At 35.9% G+C, this 19777-nt stretch overlaps 1 protein-coding gene across 5 annotated transcripts in view; it reads right to left on the reverse strand.

Annotated features, from left to right (window-relative positions):
* Nucleotides 1-17359: 17359 nt before the first annotated feature.
* si:dkey-106n21.1 (solute carrier family 23 member 2) overlaps nucleotides 17360-19777 on the reverse strand; it is a 33734-nt gene continuing 31316 nt past the window's right edge. For all 5 annotated transcript variants that reach the window (XM_058766315.1, XM_058766314.1, XM_058766316.1 and 2 more), the window contains one exon: nucleotides 17360-19152. In XM_058766315.1, coding sequence (XP_058622298.1) covers nucleotides 18965-19152 — 188 coding nt within the window. In that variant the 3' untranslated portion in view covers nucleotides 17360-18964. The remainder of the gene's footprint in view (nucleotides 19153-19777) is intronic.

Below are 19777 nucleotides of genomic sequence, written 5' to 3' on the forward strand. Positions count from 1 at the left end.
CTCAACACTCAAAATGCATCACTTCATCATTTGTCCCTCTCGAGCAAGTGCATTACTGAGAAAACACAGGGGCTTCCAGACTTTTGAGAAACTTCTTTTAGTTCTCCAGGCCCTGATGTCTGTCTGTCTAGTAGTAATTTATGATTCCTACTAGCCCTCGCTGAGCCTCTAGAACACATGCAGGGAATTTTTCAGTGAAACCCTATATGTTGTTGTAGGGTCACAAAAAATGCAGAAAACTTTAAGAATACATGAAAATTGTGTATGGCGTGATAGTTTTATTCATGGTTTGCGCATCAAACTGGAATCAAAATTTTTAACAAATTATATTGTATTTACATACACACACACACACATATATATATATATGTATTTATACACACACGCATATATCTATATCTATCTATCTATCTATCTATATCTATCTATATATATATATATATATACATACATATATATATATATAATAAAAATGAATCATTGTTAGGATGCTGGTAAAGAAGCAGCAATGAACACACTCAATTATTAAAAGTAAAAATTTTCAAAATAAAAAGCTGAAATGATATTTTCTTGTGAAACAAATAATCTATTCTTTTTATTTACATTTTCAAATAAAAGTCTCTATACATTCTATAAAGACTGTGTAGAAACAATTTTCACGTACAAATTGCTAGTAAATTTCACAAATAATTACAAAACAGCAAGTAACAGATTGGAATTAATTTAAATTAAAGTGAAACAATATTTTCTTGTGAAACATAATCTGTATTTTTTACAACTTTGTAAATCTTTTTTTTTTTTCTCAGAGGAGTGAATATATATATATATATCTTTTAGTCTTATATATATATATATGTGTGTGTGTGTGTGTATTGAAATACTATTATTGTTGCTATAAATATTTAGAATTTTTATTTATACATTTTATACATATTTTATTTATACTTATACATTTATACATTTTATTTTAATTTTAGTTAAAGTTTTAGTCATTTTGTTGTTTGTTCATAATTTTTATTAGTCCCCCCCCCCAAAAAATGTCTATATGTATTAATTTAAGTTTTTGGTTTAATTATCAAGTTAAACTAAATTACACATATAATTTATAGTGTGCGTGTGTGTGTGTATATATGCCCTTAAACATAATAATATACAATTTTTATGTTGTATATTATATATTATATTATTGTATTATATATTTATATTATTATATCACAGACAAAAGTACATATATATTTTTAGAACCTTCTATAAGAACATTTTCATATCAATTCTTCTATTTGTAAACTATATAAATAAAAACAACACACCTTTTTAAAAGAAAATACAGAGAGATGGAGACTTTTATTTGAATAAATTTAAGCAAGTATTTTTGGTGATAGATGCTGCCACTATTTTATGAGACCAAAGCCTCTCTTAAGCTACTGCATGTTCCCAGTAATGCATCAGAATTTACTGTTATAAGCAATACCACATGTTGGGAGGGCTGGAGCAGGGTGTTCCTGAAGAGGAGGAGACCGCTAAAAGACAAGAGCTGGTATGCACAGCACTGCTAGCAGAACAACCAAACACAGAACACAAGAAGATCTAATCTGCTCCCTGTCAATCTGTGAGACATTTCATAAGAAGTTCATTGCTGGAACCCACCCAAATAAAAATCCATATCCAACCATCTGCTCCAAGGCCTTTACCATGTCAATTGATGGACTGTTTCTGCTTCAAATATTGGGTCAAGAACAGAAATTATTAGATACCAGGCATAAAAAAGAGAAACCGTCAGAACAACACTCCTCATTCATGACAAGAAATACAAAAGAAGCGACCGACAAAAGCAACACTGTCACCTCCTAGAATACTTCCCATCGTCTTTCCTTGAAAAAGAGGTCACAATGAGTCAGGAAATTTGCCACTTTATAACATTTCTAAGCAATAAAACTGAATATCCAAATACAAAAAAACAACAGTTTTTCTTGGTTCATGCCGGCTTATTGTCGTACCTTAATTTATCAAACTGTTTATTACATTGTTTACAATTTCAAACACATTGGACAGTGGTGCGGCTGATAGAATTTGGTTTGCATGATCCACAAAAAGTGATAACAAGTGCTCAAATTGATTTGTGTGAAGACCTCCCCATCCACATAATGCATGGCACCAGCATAAACCACTGATCATAAACTACTTTAATGACTCTGTCTCTAGGGATAGGCTTACAGCTCGCAGATAGTATATTTGGGGTGGTGTAGACACAAGTAATGCTTGCTGGCAATACATGAAACACGTTACAGTTATTATACTGTGTATTGTTACAAGCTAAGAAATATTGTTTAGTTAAGCGAGCATCACAATTTACCTACAGGTTTTTTTGTAGTAGGTGCCATAAAAACGAATTATGTGCCCTCACAGTAAGAAAGGTTGTGCACTGTTTAAAAAAAAAGACATCATTAGTGTTTAACAACATCAGTAATGAAAGGTCAAATTAATAATTAATTGACTCTTAACCACTAGGACTTTGTTTAGTGTATGATAAAACTAGGGATACATCATTAATACCGTATCACCAATACTGTAATTATTTTCATGTTAATAGTTGATAAATTGACAATATTAAAATGTTATACTATTTTGTATTTTTTAATTGATCTATACATTTAATTTACACATTTATATATATATATATATATATATATATATATAAATACATGAATACTTATTGTGTAAAATGTATTTTAAAATACTTATTATTTATAATGTATTCTTATTATTCCAAGCATATTTTGTCCTATTTATTATTTGATTATTTAAAATCTGTTTAAAAATAGGAAAACAGACGCAAATAATTATATGCGATATATATGTGTTTATAATACACATTTTAAAATCGTATTGCATACCTGCTTCTGTCATAATAAAGACCCATTTCGAATATTTACGTGCTTTTCTTCTATTTCTGTTCCCAGTCGCTGTGGAGCAGTTATGAAGTATTGTTCTTTTGAATACTTTCCAGCATTTCAGAAATAAATATCTATGCAAATTACACCGAAGTACAACGTTACCTTACGGTGTTCAGGAGTGCTCAAAATAGGTTTAAACACTGAATTTTGAATCGATTTTTTTCTCGTAAACTCAGAGATGTGGATTTGGACGGCAATTAAATTACCACACGACCTTGGTGTTTGTCAAAAAACAGTAGGTACTTCGGCCGGGGATTTTTACGGGGCTGGTGAGAGAAAAACTGACATCCTGGATTCGGACGGCATTAAAATCACCAACTACCTCCTGTAAATGGTGAAAATCACTTACGTTTCCCCATGAGAAACAATTACCGTCCGAATAGGACTTAACATTCTGTCACACCACGAACATGACAGAAATGTCAAATACAATAATCTTATGTATGTTTGTACAGTGGGGAAAATAATTATTTGATCCCCTGCTGATTTTGTAAGTTTGCCCCCTTAAAAAAAAGAAAAAAAAGAAGGGTTTCTCATTTTATGGTAGGTTTATTTTAACTGATAGAGACAAAAAATCTAGAAAAAAAAAAGCAGCATACAAATGTTAAAAAAGATTTACATTTTAGTAAGTCAAATAAGTATTATGTGCACATGTGGAGCACAGATTAGTCCTGTCACTTTAAGAAGATAGTCCTAATTTCAGCTCGCTGTGTGTATTAAAGACTCCTGTCCATAGAATCTGTATCTTCCATTCCAACCGCTCCACTACCATGGGCAAGACCAAAGACCTGTCAAAGGACATCAGGGACAAGATTGTAGATCCGCACAAGGCTGGAATGGGCTACAAGACCATCATCAAGAAGCTTGGTGAGAAGGAGACAACAGTTGGTGCGATTATTCGGAAATGGAAGAAATACAAAATAACCATCAATCGGCCTTGGTCTGGAGCTCCATTGAAGATCTCACCTCATGGGGCAAGGATGATCATGAGAAAGGTGAGGGATCAGCCCCGAACTACACAGGAGGAGCTTGTTAATGATCTCAAGGCAGTTGGGACCCCAATCACCAAGCAAAACATTGGTAACAGTACGCCGCAATGGATTGAAATCCTGCAGAGCCCGCAAAGTCCCTCTGCTCAAGAAGTGAATGAACATTTAAATGATTCAGAGAAGGCTTGGGAGAATGTGCTGTGGTCAGATGAGACCAAAATTGAGCTCTTTGGCATCACCTTGCCTTGTCGTGTTTGGAGGAAGAGAAATGCTGGCTATCACCCCAAGAACACCATCCCTACAGTCAAGCACGGAGGTGGAAACATGCTTTGGGGCTGTTTTTCTGCTAAGGGTACAGGATGACTTTACCACATTGAGGGGCAAATGGATGGGGCCATGTACTGTAAAATCTTGGACGAGAACCTCAGCCAGAACACTGAAGATGGGTCATGGATGGGTCTTCCAGCATGACAGTGACCCGAAACATACTGCCAAGGCAACAAAGGAGTGGCTCAAGAAGCAGCACATTAAGGTCATGGAGTGGCCTAGCAAGTCTCCAGACCTTAATCCTATAGAAAATCTGTGGAGGGAGCTGAAACTTTGAGTTTCCAAGAGACAGCTAAGAAACCTTAATGACTTGGAGAGGATCTGCAAAGAGGAGTGGACCAAAATCCCTCCTGAGATGTGTGCAAACCTGGTGACCAACTACAAGAACGTCTGACCTCTGTGATTGCTAACAAGGGTTTCTGCACCAAGTACTAAGTCATGTTTTGCTTGGGGATTAAATACTTATTTGACTTACTAAAATGTAAATCTTTTTTTAACATTTGTATGCTGCTTTTTTCTGGATTTATTGTTTGATATTCTGTCTCTATCAGTTAAAATAAACCTACCATAAACCTTCTTTTTTTTTTTTAAGTGGGCAAACTTACAAAATCAGCAGGGGATCAAATAATTATTTTCCCCGCTGTATGTATTTTTTTTCTTTTTTTCTTGCTATGACAAATTAAAATACACTGCTGGACAATAATCAATCATTTGTAATCTATAATTTTTTCCTAATTCAATTTTATGATTGCTTTATATACTACAAACAATTATTTCAATTTTCTGCACAGAATAAGGTAGAAAATATACTTTATAGGTTCTGTACTGTACTAAATGATATGTCAATTAGCACTGCATCATTCATAAACTTTATTTATTGTGTTAACGTTTCATCAGTTCATTCTGCTTTTTATTCAGCTTAGCTGCATATACAGTGGGTACGGAAAGTATTCAGACCACCTTAAATTTTTCACTCTTTGTTATATTGCAGCCATTTGCTAAAATCATTTAAGTTCATTTTTTTCCCTCATTAATGTACACACAGCACCCCATATTGACAGAAAAACACAGAATTGTTGACATTTTTGCAGATTTATTAAAAAAGAAAAACTGAAATATCACATGGTCCTAAGTATTCAGACCCTTTGCTGTGACATATATTTAACTCAGGTGCTGTCCATTTCTTCTGATCATCCTTGAGATGGTTCTACACCTTCATTTGAGTCCAGCTGTGTTTGATTATACTGATTGGACTTGATTAGGAAAGCCACACACCTGTCTATGTAAGACCTTACAGCTCACAGTGCATGTCAGAGCAAATGAGAATCATGAGGTCAAAGGAACTGCCTGAAGAGCTCAGAGACAGAATTATGGCAAGGCACAGATCTGGCCAAGGTTACAAAAAGATTTCTGCTGCACTTAAGGTTCCTAAGAGCACAGTGGCCTCCATAATCCTTAAATGGAAGACGTTTGGGACGACCAGAACCCTTCCTAGAGCTGGCCGTCCGGCCAAACTGAGCTATCGGGGGAGAAGAGCCTTGGTGAGAGAGGTAAAGAAGAACCCAAAGATCACTGTGGCTGAGCTCCAGAGATGCAGTCGGGAGATGGGAGAAAGTTGTAGAAAGTCAACCATCACTGCAGCCCTCTGAAAACCTTCTCCAGAGTGCTCAGGACCTCAGACTGGGCCGAAGGTTTACCTTCCAACAAGACAATGACCCTAAGCACACAGCTAAAATAACGAAGGAGTGGCTTCACAACAACTCCGTGACTGTTCTTGAATGGCCCAGCCAGAGCCCTGACTTAAACCCAATTGAGCATCTCTGGAGAGACCTAAAAATGGCTGTCCACCAACAGTTACCATCCAACCTGACAGAACTGGAGAGGATCTGCAAGGAGGAATGGCAGAGGATCCCCAAATCCAGGTGTGAAAAACTTGTTGCATCTTTCCCAAAAAGACTCATGGCTGTATTAGATCAAAAGGGTGCTTCTACTAAATACTGAGCAAAGGGTCTGAATACTTAGGACCATGTGATATTTCAGTTTTTCTTTTTTAATAAATCTGCAAAAATGTCAGCCATTCTGTATGTTTCTGTCAATATGGGGTTCTGTGTGTACATTAATGAGGAAAAAAATGAACTTAAATGATTTTAGCAAATGGCTGCAATATAACAAAGAGTGAAAAATTTAAGGGGGTCTGAATACTTTCCGTACCCACTGTATACAGGTGCATCTCAAATTAGAATGTCGTGGAAAAGTTCATTTATTTCAGTAATTCAACTCAAATTGTGAAACTCATGTATTAAATAAATTCAATGCACACAGACTGAAGTAGTTTAAGTCTTTGCTTCTTTTAATTGTGATGATTTTGGCTCACATTTAACAAAAACCCACCAATTCACTGACACAATATATGTGACACGATACCATCTCAACAAATTAGAATACTTCATAAGACCAATAAAAAAAAAAAAACATTTTTAGTAGGGGTGTCAACGTTAACGCCTTAACGCATTCGATTAATCAAAAAAAATTTAACGCGTTAATATTTTTTTAACGCAGATTAATCGTTTGATAAGGTTTGACCCCAACTTGCCGTCATCGCAGCGTGGAAGGGCAACGGCACAAGTGGGCTATTTTGAAAATACAGTCGAGGGAAAAATTACAGAGCCGTGGTTTGCGTTTTTTTGGGCTACTTTTATAATGTACGGCGACCGTCCAAAGTGTATATAGACAAATACAAATGAAAATAGATCCTTTTACTAATGTGTATTATACTTGAAATGTATACCTGACAACTTAAGAACGGAGAGGCGGTTGTAACATCAAACAACGTGAGTTTCAGCAGAGCATATATGTTAAGGCTTTTACACAGCAGAAATAAACATGACAACAGCCACTATAGATTATATAAGATAATAAACACACGATTACGATAGATATGGTCTGTATGTGATCTTCTTGAGATGAAAGTGTACATCTGAAATGCTAATTTGTGCAGTGATATAAAAGGCTATAAATAGCATATTTTAACAACAGTAAACGACCAAATTCCACATGTGATTGCAAAAGGAAGTTATTACAAACACTCGATGGTGGTTTCAAGTGAGTTCTGAGGAAAAGTGTACTATTAATCTCATAAATTGTCTTATGTAGCATGATGCTAATGTTAGCTCTAATGCACCTGCAGAACAGGTCCAATTCTTCTTCATAATGCATTTTGTCATAATTCACGTAAGGTCGCAAGAAATGTTTTGTTGTATTTATTTAGAAATACTTTTGATAATAGTTGGGTAAATGTATACTGGGATTGAAGCGATGTGGCTTGGTAAACGTTTTACCGCCAGTTTAAAGGCTGATAATGGCTGAATAAAAACAAAAGAATAATGATAAAAGAATAATAAGGATTATGTCTCATACCTGGCGGAAGTTTGAAAGGTTCTGTTTCCTTCAACTAGTTTGTCATGCATTTCTTTATTTCAAAACATTTACAGGTAAATCCTAGTATTTTAAATTTGTGATTAATCATGATTAATCACAGTCCACGACTGTGATTAACGCGATTAAATTTTTTTATTGATTGACAGCACTAATTTTTAGTGAATTGTTGGCCTTCTGGAAAGTATGTTCATTTACTGTATATATACACTCAATACTTGGTAGGGGCTCCTTTTGCTTTAATTACTGCCTCAATTCAGTGTGGCATGGAGGTGGATCAGTTTGTGGCACTGCCGAGGTGGTATGGAAGCCCAGGTTTCTTTGACAATGGCCTTCAGCTCATCTGCATTGTTGGGTCTGGTGTCTCTCATCTTCCTCTTGACAATACCCCGTAGATTCTCTATGGGGTTCAGGTCTGGTGAGTTTGCTGGCCAGTCAAGCACACCAACACCATGGTCATTGAACCAGTTTTTGGTACCTTTGGCAGTGTGGGCAGGTGCCAAGTCCTGCTGGAAAATGAAATCAGCCTCTCCATAAAGCTTGTCAACAGAAGGAAGCATGAAGTGCTCTAAAATGTCCTGGTAGATGGCTGCGTTGACTGTGGACTTCAGAAAACACAGTGGACCAACACCAGCAGATGACATGGCAGCCCAAATCATCACAGACTGTGGAAACTTCACACTGGACTTCAAGCAACATGGATTCTGTGCCTCTCCAGTCTTCCTCCAGACTCTGGGACCTTGATTTTCAAATGAAATGCAAAATTTACTTTCATCTGAAAAGAGGACTTTGGACCACTGAGCAACAGCCCAGTTATTTTTCTCCACAGCCCAGTTAAGATGCTTCTGACGTTGTCTCTGGTTCAGAAGTGGCTTGGTAGCCCTTTTCCTGAAGACGTCTGAGCGTGGTGACTCTTAATGCACTGACTCCAGCTTCAGTCCACTCCTTGTGAAGCTCTCACAAGTGTTTGAATCAGCTTTGCTTGACAGTATTCTCAAGCTTGCAGTCATCCCTGTTGCTTGTGCACCTTTTCCTACCTAAATTCTTCCTTCCAGTCAACTTTGCATTTAATATGCTTTGATACAGCACTCTGTAAACAGCCACACCTTTCAGTAATGGCCTTCTGTGATTTACCCTCTTTGTGGAGGGCGTCAATGTTCGTCTTCTGGATCATTGCCAAGTCAGCAGTCTTCTCCATTATTGTGGTTTCAAAGAACAAGAGATACCCGGAATTTATACTGTAGGGATGGTCATTAATTGAAACTCAAATGTAAATATTCTAATATTTTGAGATACTGATTTTTGACTTTCATGAGCTGTAAGCTCTAATCATCAGAATTAAAACAAAAAAAACTTTTGAAATGTTTTACTTTACATGCAATGAATCTAAAATATATGAAAGTTTAACTTTTTGAAATAACTTACAAGAAACTTTTTCACGACATTATAATTTATTGAGATGCACCTGTAGATGTCTTTGTCCATATTAGGCATTTCCTGGCACGTCTTAAAGGGTTACTCCACCCCAAAATGAAAATTTTGTCATTAATCACTTACCCCATTTCATTCCAAACCAGTAAAAGCTTTGTTCGTCTTCGGAACACAATTTAATATATTTTGGATAAAAACCGGGAGGCTTGTGCCATCAGAGGTTCAATCTGAATTTTATGAGGCGACTAGAATACTTTTTATACTCAAATAAAATAAAAATTACGACTTTATTCAACAATTCATAGCACCATTTTGGAGAATATCCGCTGGACGCAAACTGCGTACGCTGCTCTGTGTCAGCTGCGCCACATGGATACGTTTTCTACGTTTATTTATGCTTTGAACGCTACTTTCATGCATCTGATTAACAGATAAACCTTGCACTCTTATTTCAAGATTGTTGTTAATGCTGTGGTTATTTAACAATTTCCTTCGTACATTCGGTTCAATGACATTGCTAAAACACATTCATCATTAAATGGAACTGTGCATATACTTTAGACACATGTTTGCTCTGTCCATAAATGCGCTGCCTTCGACTGCTCAGGTCTACAGTATGACCGAGAGCCATTGAAAAACTACAGAAAAGTAAAACTACTTTACTTTAGCAGTATCGACCACGAGTACTAAGGAGAGATCACACATCGGCTGCTCAAAAAAATGTGTCCGTGATACGAACGGAGCGCGAACTCAATCCTGTCCGAAATCGGCGATTCACGATAAAAAAAATCCATGTTTCAAGATCGATGCATATGCATCGCCTGGGTTTGTAATCGATGCGTCGAGAAATCGAGTGAATCGTTACACCCCTAGTACATACACATATATCGTGTCAAAAACTTTTATTTTGGATGCGATTAATCGTTTGACAGCACTTATATACAGTATAATTTAGCCATCAATGTAAATTAATATCGAGGTACTTTTTGTTTTTATAAATATTTTGAATTGTTTTCATTTTTACATTTTTTATTTTAAATTTAGTTTGTAATTTTGTCATTTTTATTAGTTGTTTTTTAAATGTCTATAGTTGTATTCATTTTTATTTCAGTTTTAGTTATCAAGTTATACTATATATATATATATATATATATATATATATATATATGTGTGTGTGTGTGACAAATTGATAATATATTTTTAGTGTTTTAGTAACAAAAGTCATACTTTAGTGAAGTATAATAACCCTGGAATTAGGCTACTATAATAAACACTGTAATGTACAGATTTCAGATAATCTAAAGATTTACATTTAACAGTGTTATTAAATATATTATTAATATAAATATATCAATAATTATTGTTTTTTAAATTAACTTGAAGTGAGTATTAGATGATAAAGATAATGTAAATTTAAAAATCTAGCATTTGGCATCACATTAAAAATCACTCAGAACACCTTAGTAACCATATAGCCATGCCCTAGCAACAACCCTAGCGAGTTTTGCACGCAGGCACTGTTCTCATTTTCTTCACAGAATGAAAAAATTTAGTTTTAATTCAAATCATGCAACTCTAGACTTACAGTCATGTATAAACATTACATCTCATAAAAAGTGATGGATTTTTTTTTTCTTTTCAGATTTAATTACGCTAGACTACTCTGCCAGCACCCAAAGCCACAAAATGAAGTATTAACTAATCAAAATGACACTGAATTGAGAGATTCAGAACACACACGCTCTTCCTTCACTAAATAAAGCTGTTGTCTCAGTTGTGCCAATAGAACATGGTGAAACAGATATAGTTTAACAGGTTTGCACCATGGACAAGACATGAGTTATTAACTCCCTGGCAAAAACAAACAAACAAAAAACACTACAATAAACAAGATAAAGAAAAGGGAAGTTTATTCAGAGTAATTATACTTTTTGGGACCTTTATTATATTTTCTGCTGAGTTTTCTTTCTTTCTTTTTTCTAAAAATAAATTAAATAAAAAGGATTATTAGTTTAAAGATTAGTCTTTTAAAGATTAATGATTTATTAATTATTCTGACAACCCTAAGATTAGTAAAACTGAAAAACTGAAAGAGCAAAAACAAAAGTTTAAATGTAGTTTAAAAATATACTTATTTAAATCTTTTGACATCCTTAATATTTCAAGGATACTATTCATTTGTAAATAAATTTACATTTAACTAAATGTAAATGTTAAAAACTAATAAATAAATAACATACAACTGATCTTTTGATTTTTGATGATTCTGTTCTTGAGTAAAATAACATGCTTTAAGTTTGATAAACTATAAAATACTAATGCAAAATTCCAAGAGGGTCCTTGCACCGTGGTGGGCCGTCAAAAGATTTAAACAAGTAAGTCGTAATATCTGTACTTTATTACATGGAAATCTTTCCATGCACCCCCTGGAAGCTGCTTACATAGCCCTGTTTGGAAATCACTGCACTAGGTGTCAACATCTCATAAAGCTACTGGAATGGGGCAACTGTGGCGTTCGACTCTTAACTGGATCACTTCACTGGCTGAATGAGTGCCAAGCGCACTGCCCCATTTCAGGACACAAGCACCAGCTGGTGGCCGTTTGGTCTGCTGGTGATAATTCAATATGATGTACCTTTGGCTAAAGCTGGATCAAGGGACTTATTGGAACAGGTACAAGACAGGAATCGCAACAATGTAGCTGTTTGTTATTTGCCCGGGGATAATTTCTCCTTTCACGTTTTATGAGAGAAATCAAAAAGTCATACAGGTTTGGAATGACATGAGAATGAGTAATCAATGACAATTTTCATTTTTGGCTGAACTATCCCTAATTAAGTCATAAAAGTGAAAAGTTCGATGAAAGGGTGCCAATCCTCTACTGGACCTGTAAACCTCTTGGCAGGTGGGGAGAGACTTTCACTAATACACAATGTTCAAGGCCTAGCAGGCGATTTGTTGCTTAGTCAGCCTATACATCTGTTAATGTAATCCAACTCAGATTAGGAAACTGAGTTGGTAATGCTGTTAGATTCATGCCTGCACTTCTGAGAGTCAAATTACCGCACTGCCTTCCCTTACAACAGTTGTAAACTAGTTAGTCAAACTGCTTTACACACTTAAGTCTTGTTGCATTGCAAGTAGAGGTGTCATGAATTACACATGCAGATTAATTACTCAAATATTGCAACTTTGGACAATGCATCTGCGGTCTTTAGTTGACCTAAAGGTTGGATAAAGTCTGTGTGGTTGGTGGATTGTTAAACTATTAAAATATAGTGAACTGAACAGAAAATAAAATGGTGTAGAAACAAATTTCACCCAGAAATGACAAAACTTCACAATTTCAAAGAAACAGTCAGTAACATTAGACATGACGTTTCATAGTAGAAAAACTGGAAATATTTTTAAATATATACAGTCATGGCCAAAAATATTGGCACCCTTGCAATTCTGTTAAAAAATGCAACGCTTCTCTCAGAAAATTGCTCCAATTGCAAATGTTTTGGTATTCACATGCTTATTGTTTTTGTTTGCACTGCAACAACACAAAAAACAAACAAAAGAAAAGTCGTACTTGATCAAATTTCACACAGAACTCAAAAATGGACTGGACAAAATTATTGGCACCTTGTCAAAATTGTAAGAAATAATTGCTTTTCAAGCATTTGATGCTCCTGTAATTTGTATTTAGACACACCTGTGGCAAGTAACAGGTGTGGGCAATATAGTAATCACACTTGCAACCAGTTAAAATGGAGAAAAGTTGACTCAACCTTTGTGTTGTGTGTCACACTGAGCATGGAGAAAAGAAAGAAGTGTAAAGAGCTGTCTGTGGATTTGAGAGAACAAACTGTGGAAAAACATGGACAATCTCAAGGCTACAAGTCCATCTCCAGAGATCTTAATGTTCCTGTGTCCACTGTGCGCAATATCATCAAGAGGTTTACAGCCCATGGCACTGTAGCTAACCTCTCTGGACGTGGACAGAAGAGCAAAATGAATGAAAAATTACAACGGATTGTTTGAATGGTGGATAAAGAACCCCCATTAACTTCCAAACAAATTCAAGCTGATCTGCAGACACAGGGTACAACAGTGCCAGCTCGCACTTTCCGTCACCATCTGAATGAAAAGGGACGCTATGGTAGGAGACCTAGGAGGACACCACTGCTGACACAAAGGCATAAAAAAGCAAGACTGGAGTTTGCCAAAACTTGTGAGACAAAACCACGATCCTTCTGGGAGAATGTACTGTGGACAGATGAGACAAAAGTAGAGCTTTTTGGTAAAGGACATCATGGCACTGTTTACAGAAAAAGAAATGAGGCCTTCAAAGAAAAGAACACAGTCCCTACAGTCAAACTTGGTGGAGGTTCAAAGATGTTTGGCCTTGACTGTGTGAATGGTATCATGAAATCTGATGATTACCAAAGAATTTTGGGGCGCAACATAGTGGCCAGTGTCAGAAAGCTGCCTCTCCACCAGAGGTCATGGGTCTTCCAGCAGGACAATGATCCGAAACACACTTAGAAAAAGCACTCAGAAATGGTTACAAACAAAGCGCTGGAGAGTTCTGAAATGGCCAGCAATGAGTCCAGATCTGAATCCCATAGAACACCTGTGGAGAGAGCTCAGAACAGCAGTTGGGAAGTTGATTTATTTCACTAATTCCATTCAAAAAGTGAAACTTGTATATTATATTCATTCATTACACACAGACTGATATATTTCAAATGTTTATTTCTTTTAATTTTGATGATTATAACTGACAACTAAGGAAAATCCCAAATTCAGTATCTCAGAAAATTAGAATATTACTTAAGACCAATACAAAGAAAGGATTTTTAGAAATCTTGGCCAACTGAAAAGTATGAACATGAAAAGTATGAGCATGTACAGCACTCAATACTTAGTTGGGGCTCCTTTTGCCTGAATTACTGCAGCAATGCGGCGTGGCATGGAGTCGATCAGTCTGTGGCACTGCTCAGGTGTTATGAGAGCCCAGGTTGCTCTGATACACTCTCAGAAATAAAGGTACAAAAGCTGTCACTGGGGCGGTACCTTTTCAAAAGGTACGTTTGTACCTAAAGGGTCCATTTTGGTACCTTAAAAGTACATATTAGTACTTAAAGTGTACATATTTGAACCTAATAGGTACAAAAGTGTACCTTTTGAAAAGGTACCGCCCCAGTGACAGCTATTGTACCTTTATTTCTGAGAGTGTAGTGGCCTTCAGCTCTTCTGCATTGTTGGGTCTGGCATATCGCATCTTCCTCTTCACAATACCCAATAGATTTTCTATGAGGTTAAGGTCAGGTAAGTTTGCTGGCCAGTTAAGAACAGGGATACCATGGTCCTTAAACCAGATACTGGTTGCTTTGGCACTGTGTGCAGGTGCCAAGTCCTGTTGGAAAATGAAATCTGCATCTCCATAAAGTTGGTCAGCAGCAGGAAGCATGAAGTGCTCTAAAACTTCCTGGTATACGGCTGCGTTGACCTTGGTCCTCAGAAAACACAGTGGACCAACACCAGCAGATGACATGGCACCCCAAACCATCACTGACTGTGGAAACTTTACACTGGACCTCAAGCAACGTGGATTGTGTGCCTCTCCTCTCTTCCTCCAGACTCTGGAACCCTGATTTCCAAAGGAAATGCAAAATTTACTGTCATCAGAGAACATAACTTTGGACCACTCAGCAGCAGTCCAGTCCTTTTTGTCTTTAGCCCAGGTGAGACGCTTCCGACGCTGTCTGTTGTTCAAGAGTGGCTTGACACAAGGAATGCGACAGCTGAAACCCATGTCTTGCATACGTCTGTGCGTAGTGGTTCTTGAAGCACTGACTCCAGCTGCAGTCCACTCTTTGTGAATCTCCCCCACATTTTTGAATGGGTTTTGTTTCACAATCCTCTCCAGGGTGCAGTTATCCGTACTGCTTGTACACTTTTTTCTACCACATCTTTTCCTTCCCTTCGCCTCTCTATTAATGTGCTTGGACACAGCGCTCTGTGAACAGCCAGCCTCTTTTGCAATGACCTTTTGTGTCTTGCCCTCCTTGTGCAACGTGTCAGTGGTCGTCTTTTGGACAACTGTCAAGTCAGCAGTCTTCCCCATGATTGTGTAGCCTACAGAACTAGACTGAGAGACCATTTAAAGGCCTTTGCAGGTGATTTGAGTTAATTAGGTGATTAGAGTGTGGCACCAGGTGTCTTCAATATTGAACCTTTTCACAATATTCTAATTTTATGAGATACTGAATTTGGGATTTTCCTTAGTTGTCAGTTATAATCATCAAAATTAAAAGAAATAAACATTTGAAATATATCAGTCTTTGTGTAATGAATGAATATACAAGTTTCACTTTTTGAATGGAATTAGTGAAATAAATCAACTTTTTGATGATATTCTAATTATATGACCAGCACCTGTATAGGGTACAACGGGGCTAAAGGCACACCTAAAGAAAAAATGTGCTATTCATTGCGCCTAAAATGTATAATTGCAGAAAAAATATATACGTTTGTATTGAACATTAATGGAGCAACAGATTTTTTTGTGAGAATAAATCATTCAAGTTGTTTATTTTGTTTAAAAATCTTATAAATGTATGAGGTGGCAAGAGGGGCTTTTTACCCCACACACAGCATGGGGTAAAAGGCACACGGTATTGATACAAATACTTCAGCTAAAATAATGTTTTTTTTTTTTAAATAATGTCTAAGTTTCTAGTTCAAAACAATCACTTTAGCAAAGTTTGTACTACTGAGTTATGAAATACCTGGCAAATAATTTTTATTAGCAAAATAAGTTTTCTTTAAAAAATAAATTATATATATATATATATATATATATATATATATATATATATATATATATATATATATATATATATATACATATATATATATATATATATATATACACACACACACACACACGCTTGTTTTTGTGAAAAGTGGGGACATCCCATAGGCGTAATGGATTTTAAAACTGTACAAACTGTATGTGCTATTGCCCTACACCAACCCTACACCTAACCCTACCCCTTACAGGAAACTTTGTGCTATTTCAGATTTTCAATACACTCCATTCTGTGTGATTTATAAGTGTTTTGAAAAGTGGGGACATGGGGTAAGGTCCTGAAAATCACCTTCTCCCTATGTCATGCCCTTGTCATTATACAAATTTATGTCCTCATTAGTCACAAAAACGTGCATGCACACACACACACACACACATATGCTTTATACCTTGATCAAAGCTTATTCGTGACAGGGTGGTTTCTCTACAAATCAGGGCTGGATTCATTAAGAGAAAGCATTCCATTGCTAATATGATGCTTTCATTTGCGCATTTTCTCTACATCTATTCCAAGAAAGCCCATATCTTGATCAAGTCAGTAATGCTGATGACGTCCCCAGTTGGGCCAACTGATATCAGCTGAGAGGCCACGTGAGTGAGTGAGCCGAAAGAGCAGAAACCAGTATTTATTTGTTAAACCTTTTTATATGTTTATGATTTTTTTTGCCTGGCGGCTATTCATAAGAATTTCAGCAGAATGTGTGTTTACATGCGTAAAAAAAAGGGAAGCTGAATGGCACACTATACTTAAATATTTGACTGTGAAATTTGTATTCATGCACACACGCACACATTGATTAGACACTGGCTCCGGATGTGGCCTGCCTTGCACGTATGGTTGTTCCTAAGACTAGAATTTTTTTTGCCTTATAATGCCACTAAAACTAAAAGTTGAAATTAGTGTTATAAAACCCCCCTCAAAAGTACATAAAACTAAATTCATCCCATCCACTTTTATAGATATGAGATATTTGTGATTAACTGAGGGTGACTTTGAAAATTGGTTGCTTGTGTTTTAGTTGTTTAGTAAAGCATGGCCTCAGACAGTACCAGGGGGGATTCCCATAGGCATTTTAAACAAATGTTGTTGCATGAATTCCTTTGAAAAGGAAATGAGAACTGGCAGTGCCATTATTTCATTTGGCACAACTGAAATGTCAGGACAAACTCTGTCTTTCTGTTTACTGATACTTAGATGCAACTGCCCTACGTCAAAGAATAAAGATGGTTCTTAGGTAAGTGAGCTAAATATTGTGGTGCCAAGGAGTCCAGATGCACTACTGACCAGCGTCTAAACCCATTCAATTATCTAAAACGCTTTAGACTCTGCTTCATGCTTGTGTCTTAAAGTGACAGTTCACCCAAAAATGAAACTTTTGGCATTATTTATTCACACCCATGTCATTCTAAACCTCTGACTTTCTTCTGCAGAAAACAAAAGATGATAATATTAAGAAACAAAAGAATATTGGACTCAATATTGGTTCACTTTCATGACATTTTTCAAAAGAAGTAAAAGTAATTATCTCTCAGAGTATTAGTTTCCAAGATAAAAACAATACATCTTACAATAAAACATACAAATACAATAAAATTTTAACAAAACTAACTGGAAGACAAGTCATTTGGGTACAAATGTAAACATGAACTACATCCTCCAGTTCAAGGAAGATAAACATAATCTGATGTATTTATTCACAGGCCTTCTTGCCTTTGATCTAAAAATTCAGCTTGAAAGGAATCGTTGCTTTTGTCTATTTTCAGCACACAGTCATTTAAATGCACAAGTGTGCAAAATAATAGTTACATTTGCATTTGAGGACAGCACCACAGTCCTCTGTTTAGCAAGAGTTTTTAAAGAATATTTCATAATTTTTGTAAAAGGAATCCTGCTGAAATGTGACAGATCTGTTTATATGCACAGACATGTAAAAAAACAAAACATTAATCATTAAAATAATCATAAAACTATTCTAACTAAAACTATTTTTAAAAATGCATTTATTTATATGAATTAAATATTGTGCACAAAACCACAAGTCTAAAATAAAATATATCTAAAAATTGATTCGCGTGGTTATAATTATGTAAGTATAAATCAGGATCAAAAATTTAAATTGAAATGTGTTCAAAGAAACAATATGGATTTCATATGCCTCATGCGCAGTTCTCACAGAACTGACATGACATTTCTTGTGTAGTAGTACATTTCTCTACCCAATTTACTAAATTTAATTAACATCACAAAGCAGAACTGAAAAGACACCAGGCCTGGCTCAAATATCAAATGAATGATATTAATGCTTAGATATTTCATATATCAACACCAGCAAAAGCTCATATAAAGCTGAGAAAAAAGAATCGTGTTGTATAAGTATGCCAACAAAGCTGGCATGCAATGACAAATAGGTTATTTCTCAAAATGTGCGCAATGGTTGTCATGACAACAGCAAAGTTTATGGCAACGGTACCTGTGAGCTCCAGGACAGAGCAAATCCGTTACAGCCCTGAGGTGACATGTTATTTTACCTGCTACAAATAACAAGCGCAACTGGATTTCACTGACGCAAAAGGGCTCATTTTGATTTATTATCAGTATCATGAACTTTTTGAAATCTAAATCTTAGTGTGGGACTTCGTCACTTTCTGTACGTCATGTACAGGCATCGTGATCACATGCTCAAGAACTCAAATTACACAAAATGCCTAGATTTCCAAAATGGAAACCAAAGGGTTTAGTAATGCATGTTACTTATTTGAAAAAGTAACTTTGATTTTATGGTGTAAATTTACCAATAGGTTACATAATGAAGTTTAGATCTTCATGTATTTTGCGTGGATAATCACAGCAATTCTGTGGCGGTTTTGATCAGTTTAACTCTGGAGCCGGGCCTGAATGTTGCTCACCTCTTGCCCCGATTGTGCCATTCAAAAACTAAGCCTCACCACAGGAAGCTCCGGCGCTACAGATGCGTTCCCAGTTCCTGTGACTTAACTGACGGGAGAAATGGGAGGTAGTGGAGCAATTTGAACCTCTGAATAAAGTTTGTACAGAAAGGCAAATTGTAACAGGAGTGATCGCTGACGTGTATTTGAGAGCCTTCATGAGCCGCTTTCCTCCAGCTCTTTATTCCTCTTTCTTCTTCTGTTCCTGAGAAAAAAACAATTTTTTATTAATTATACCAACGCTACATTGACACAAATAGAAGACAAAGCAGATATTACAAGAGTGGTTGCCAGATTTAAATGAGGAAATGCACTCATTGAAAAACATTTCAGCAAAGTAATATGCATTTCTCAAAAATTAAAGGTGTTTTATTGGCTTTGATGGTTCCATGAGGAACCAGCCAACGAACCTTTCCATTGCACAAGTTTCTATATTGTGGAAATTGTTTATTAGACTATTAAAATATTCTTTACATTTAAAAAAAAACAAATGGTTCTTTTAAGAACCGATCACTGGAAAGTTAATTTGAGGAAAAATGCTTCTATTAAAAAACCCTGTTGGAACCTTTATATTTTTAAGGTGCTTTATGTAATGAATTTAATAAAAATGTCTGTTTTTGTTTTGGTCTGTAACCCACGGAGCTGTGTGCAGTATTTTTATGATGGATAGATGCGCTTTTTTGGCCTTCAAAATCTTGAAGCATTATAAACTTTTTTTTTTTTTTAATATAACTCCGATTGTATTCATCTGAAAAAAGAAAGTCATATATAATTAGGATGGCTTGAGGGTGAGTAAATCATGGAGTCATTTTCATTTGGGTGAACTATCC

Source organism: Onychostoma macrolepis, chromosome 25 (assembly GCF_012432095.1).
Source record: "Onychostoma macrolepis isolate SWU-2019 chromosome 25, ASM1243209v1, whole genome shotgun sequence".
In the NCBI taxonomy this organism is placed as follows: domain Eukaryota; kingdom Metazoa; phylum Chordata; class Actinopteri; order Cypriniformes; family Cyprinidae; genus Onychostoma; species Onychostoma macrolepis.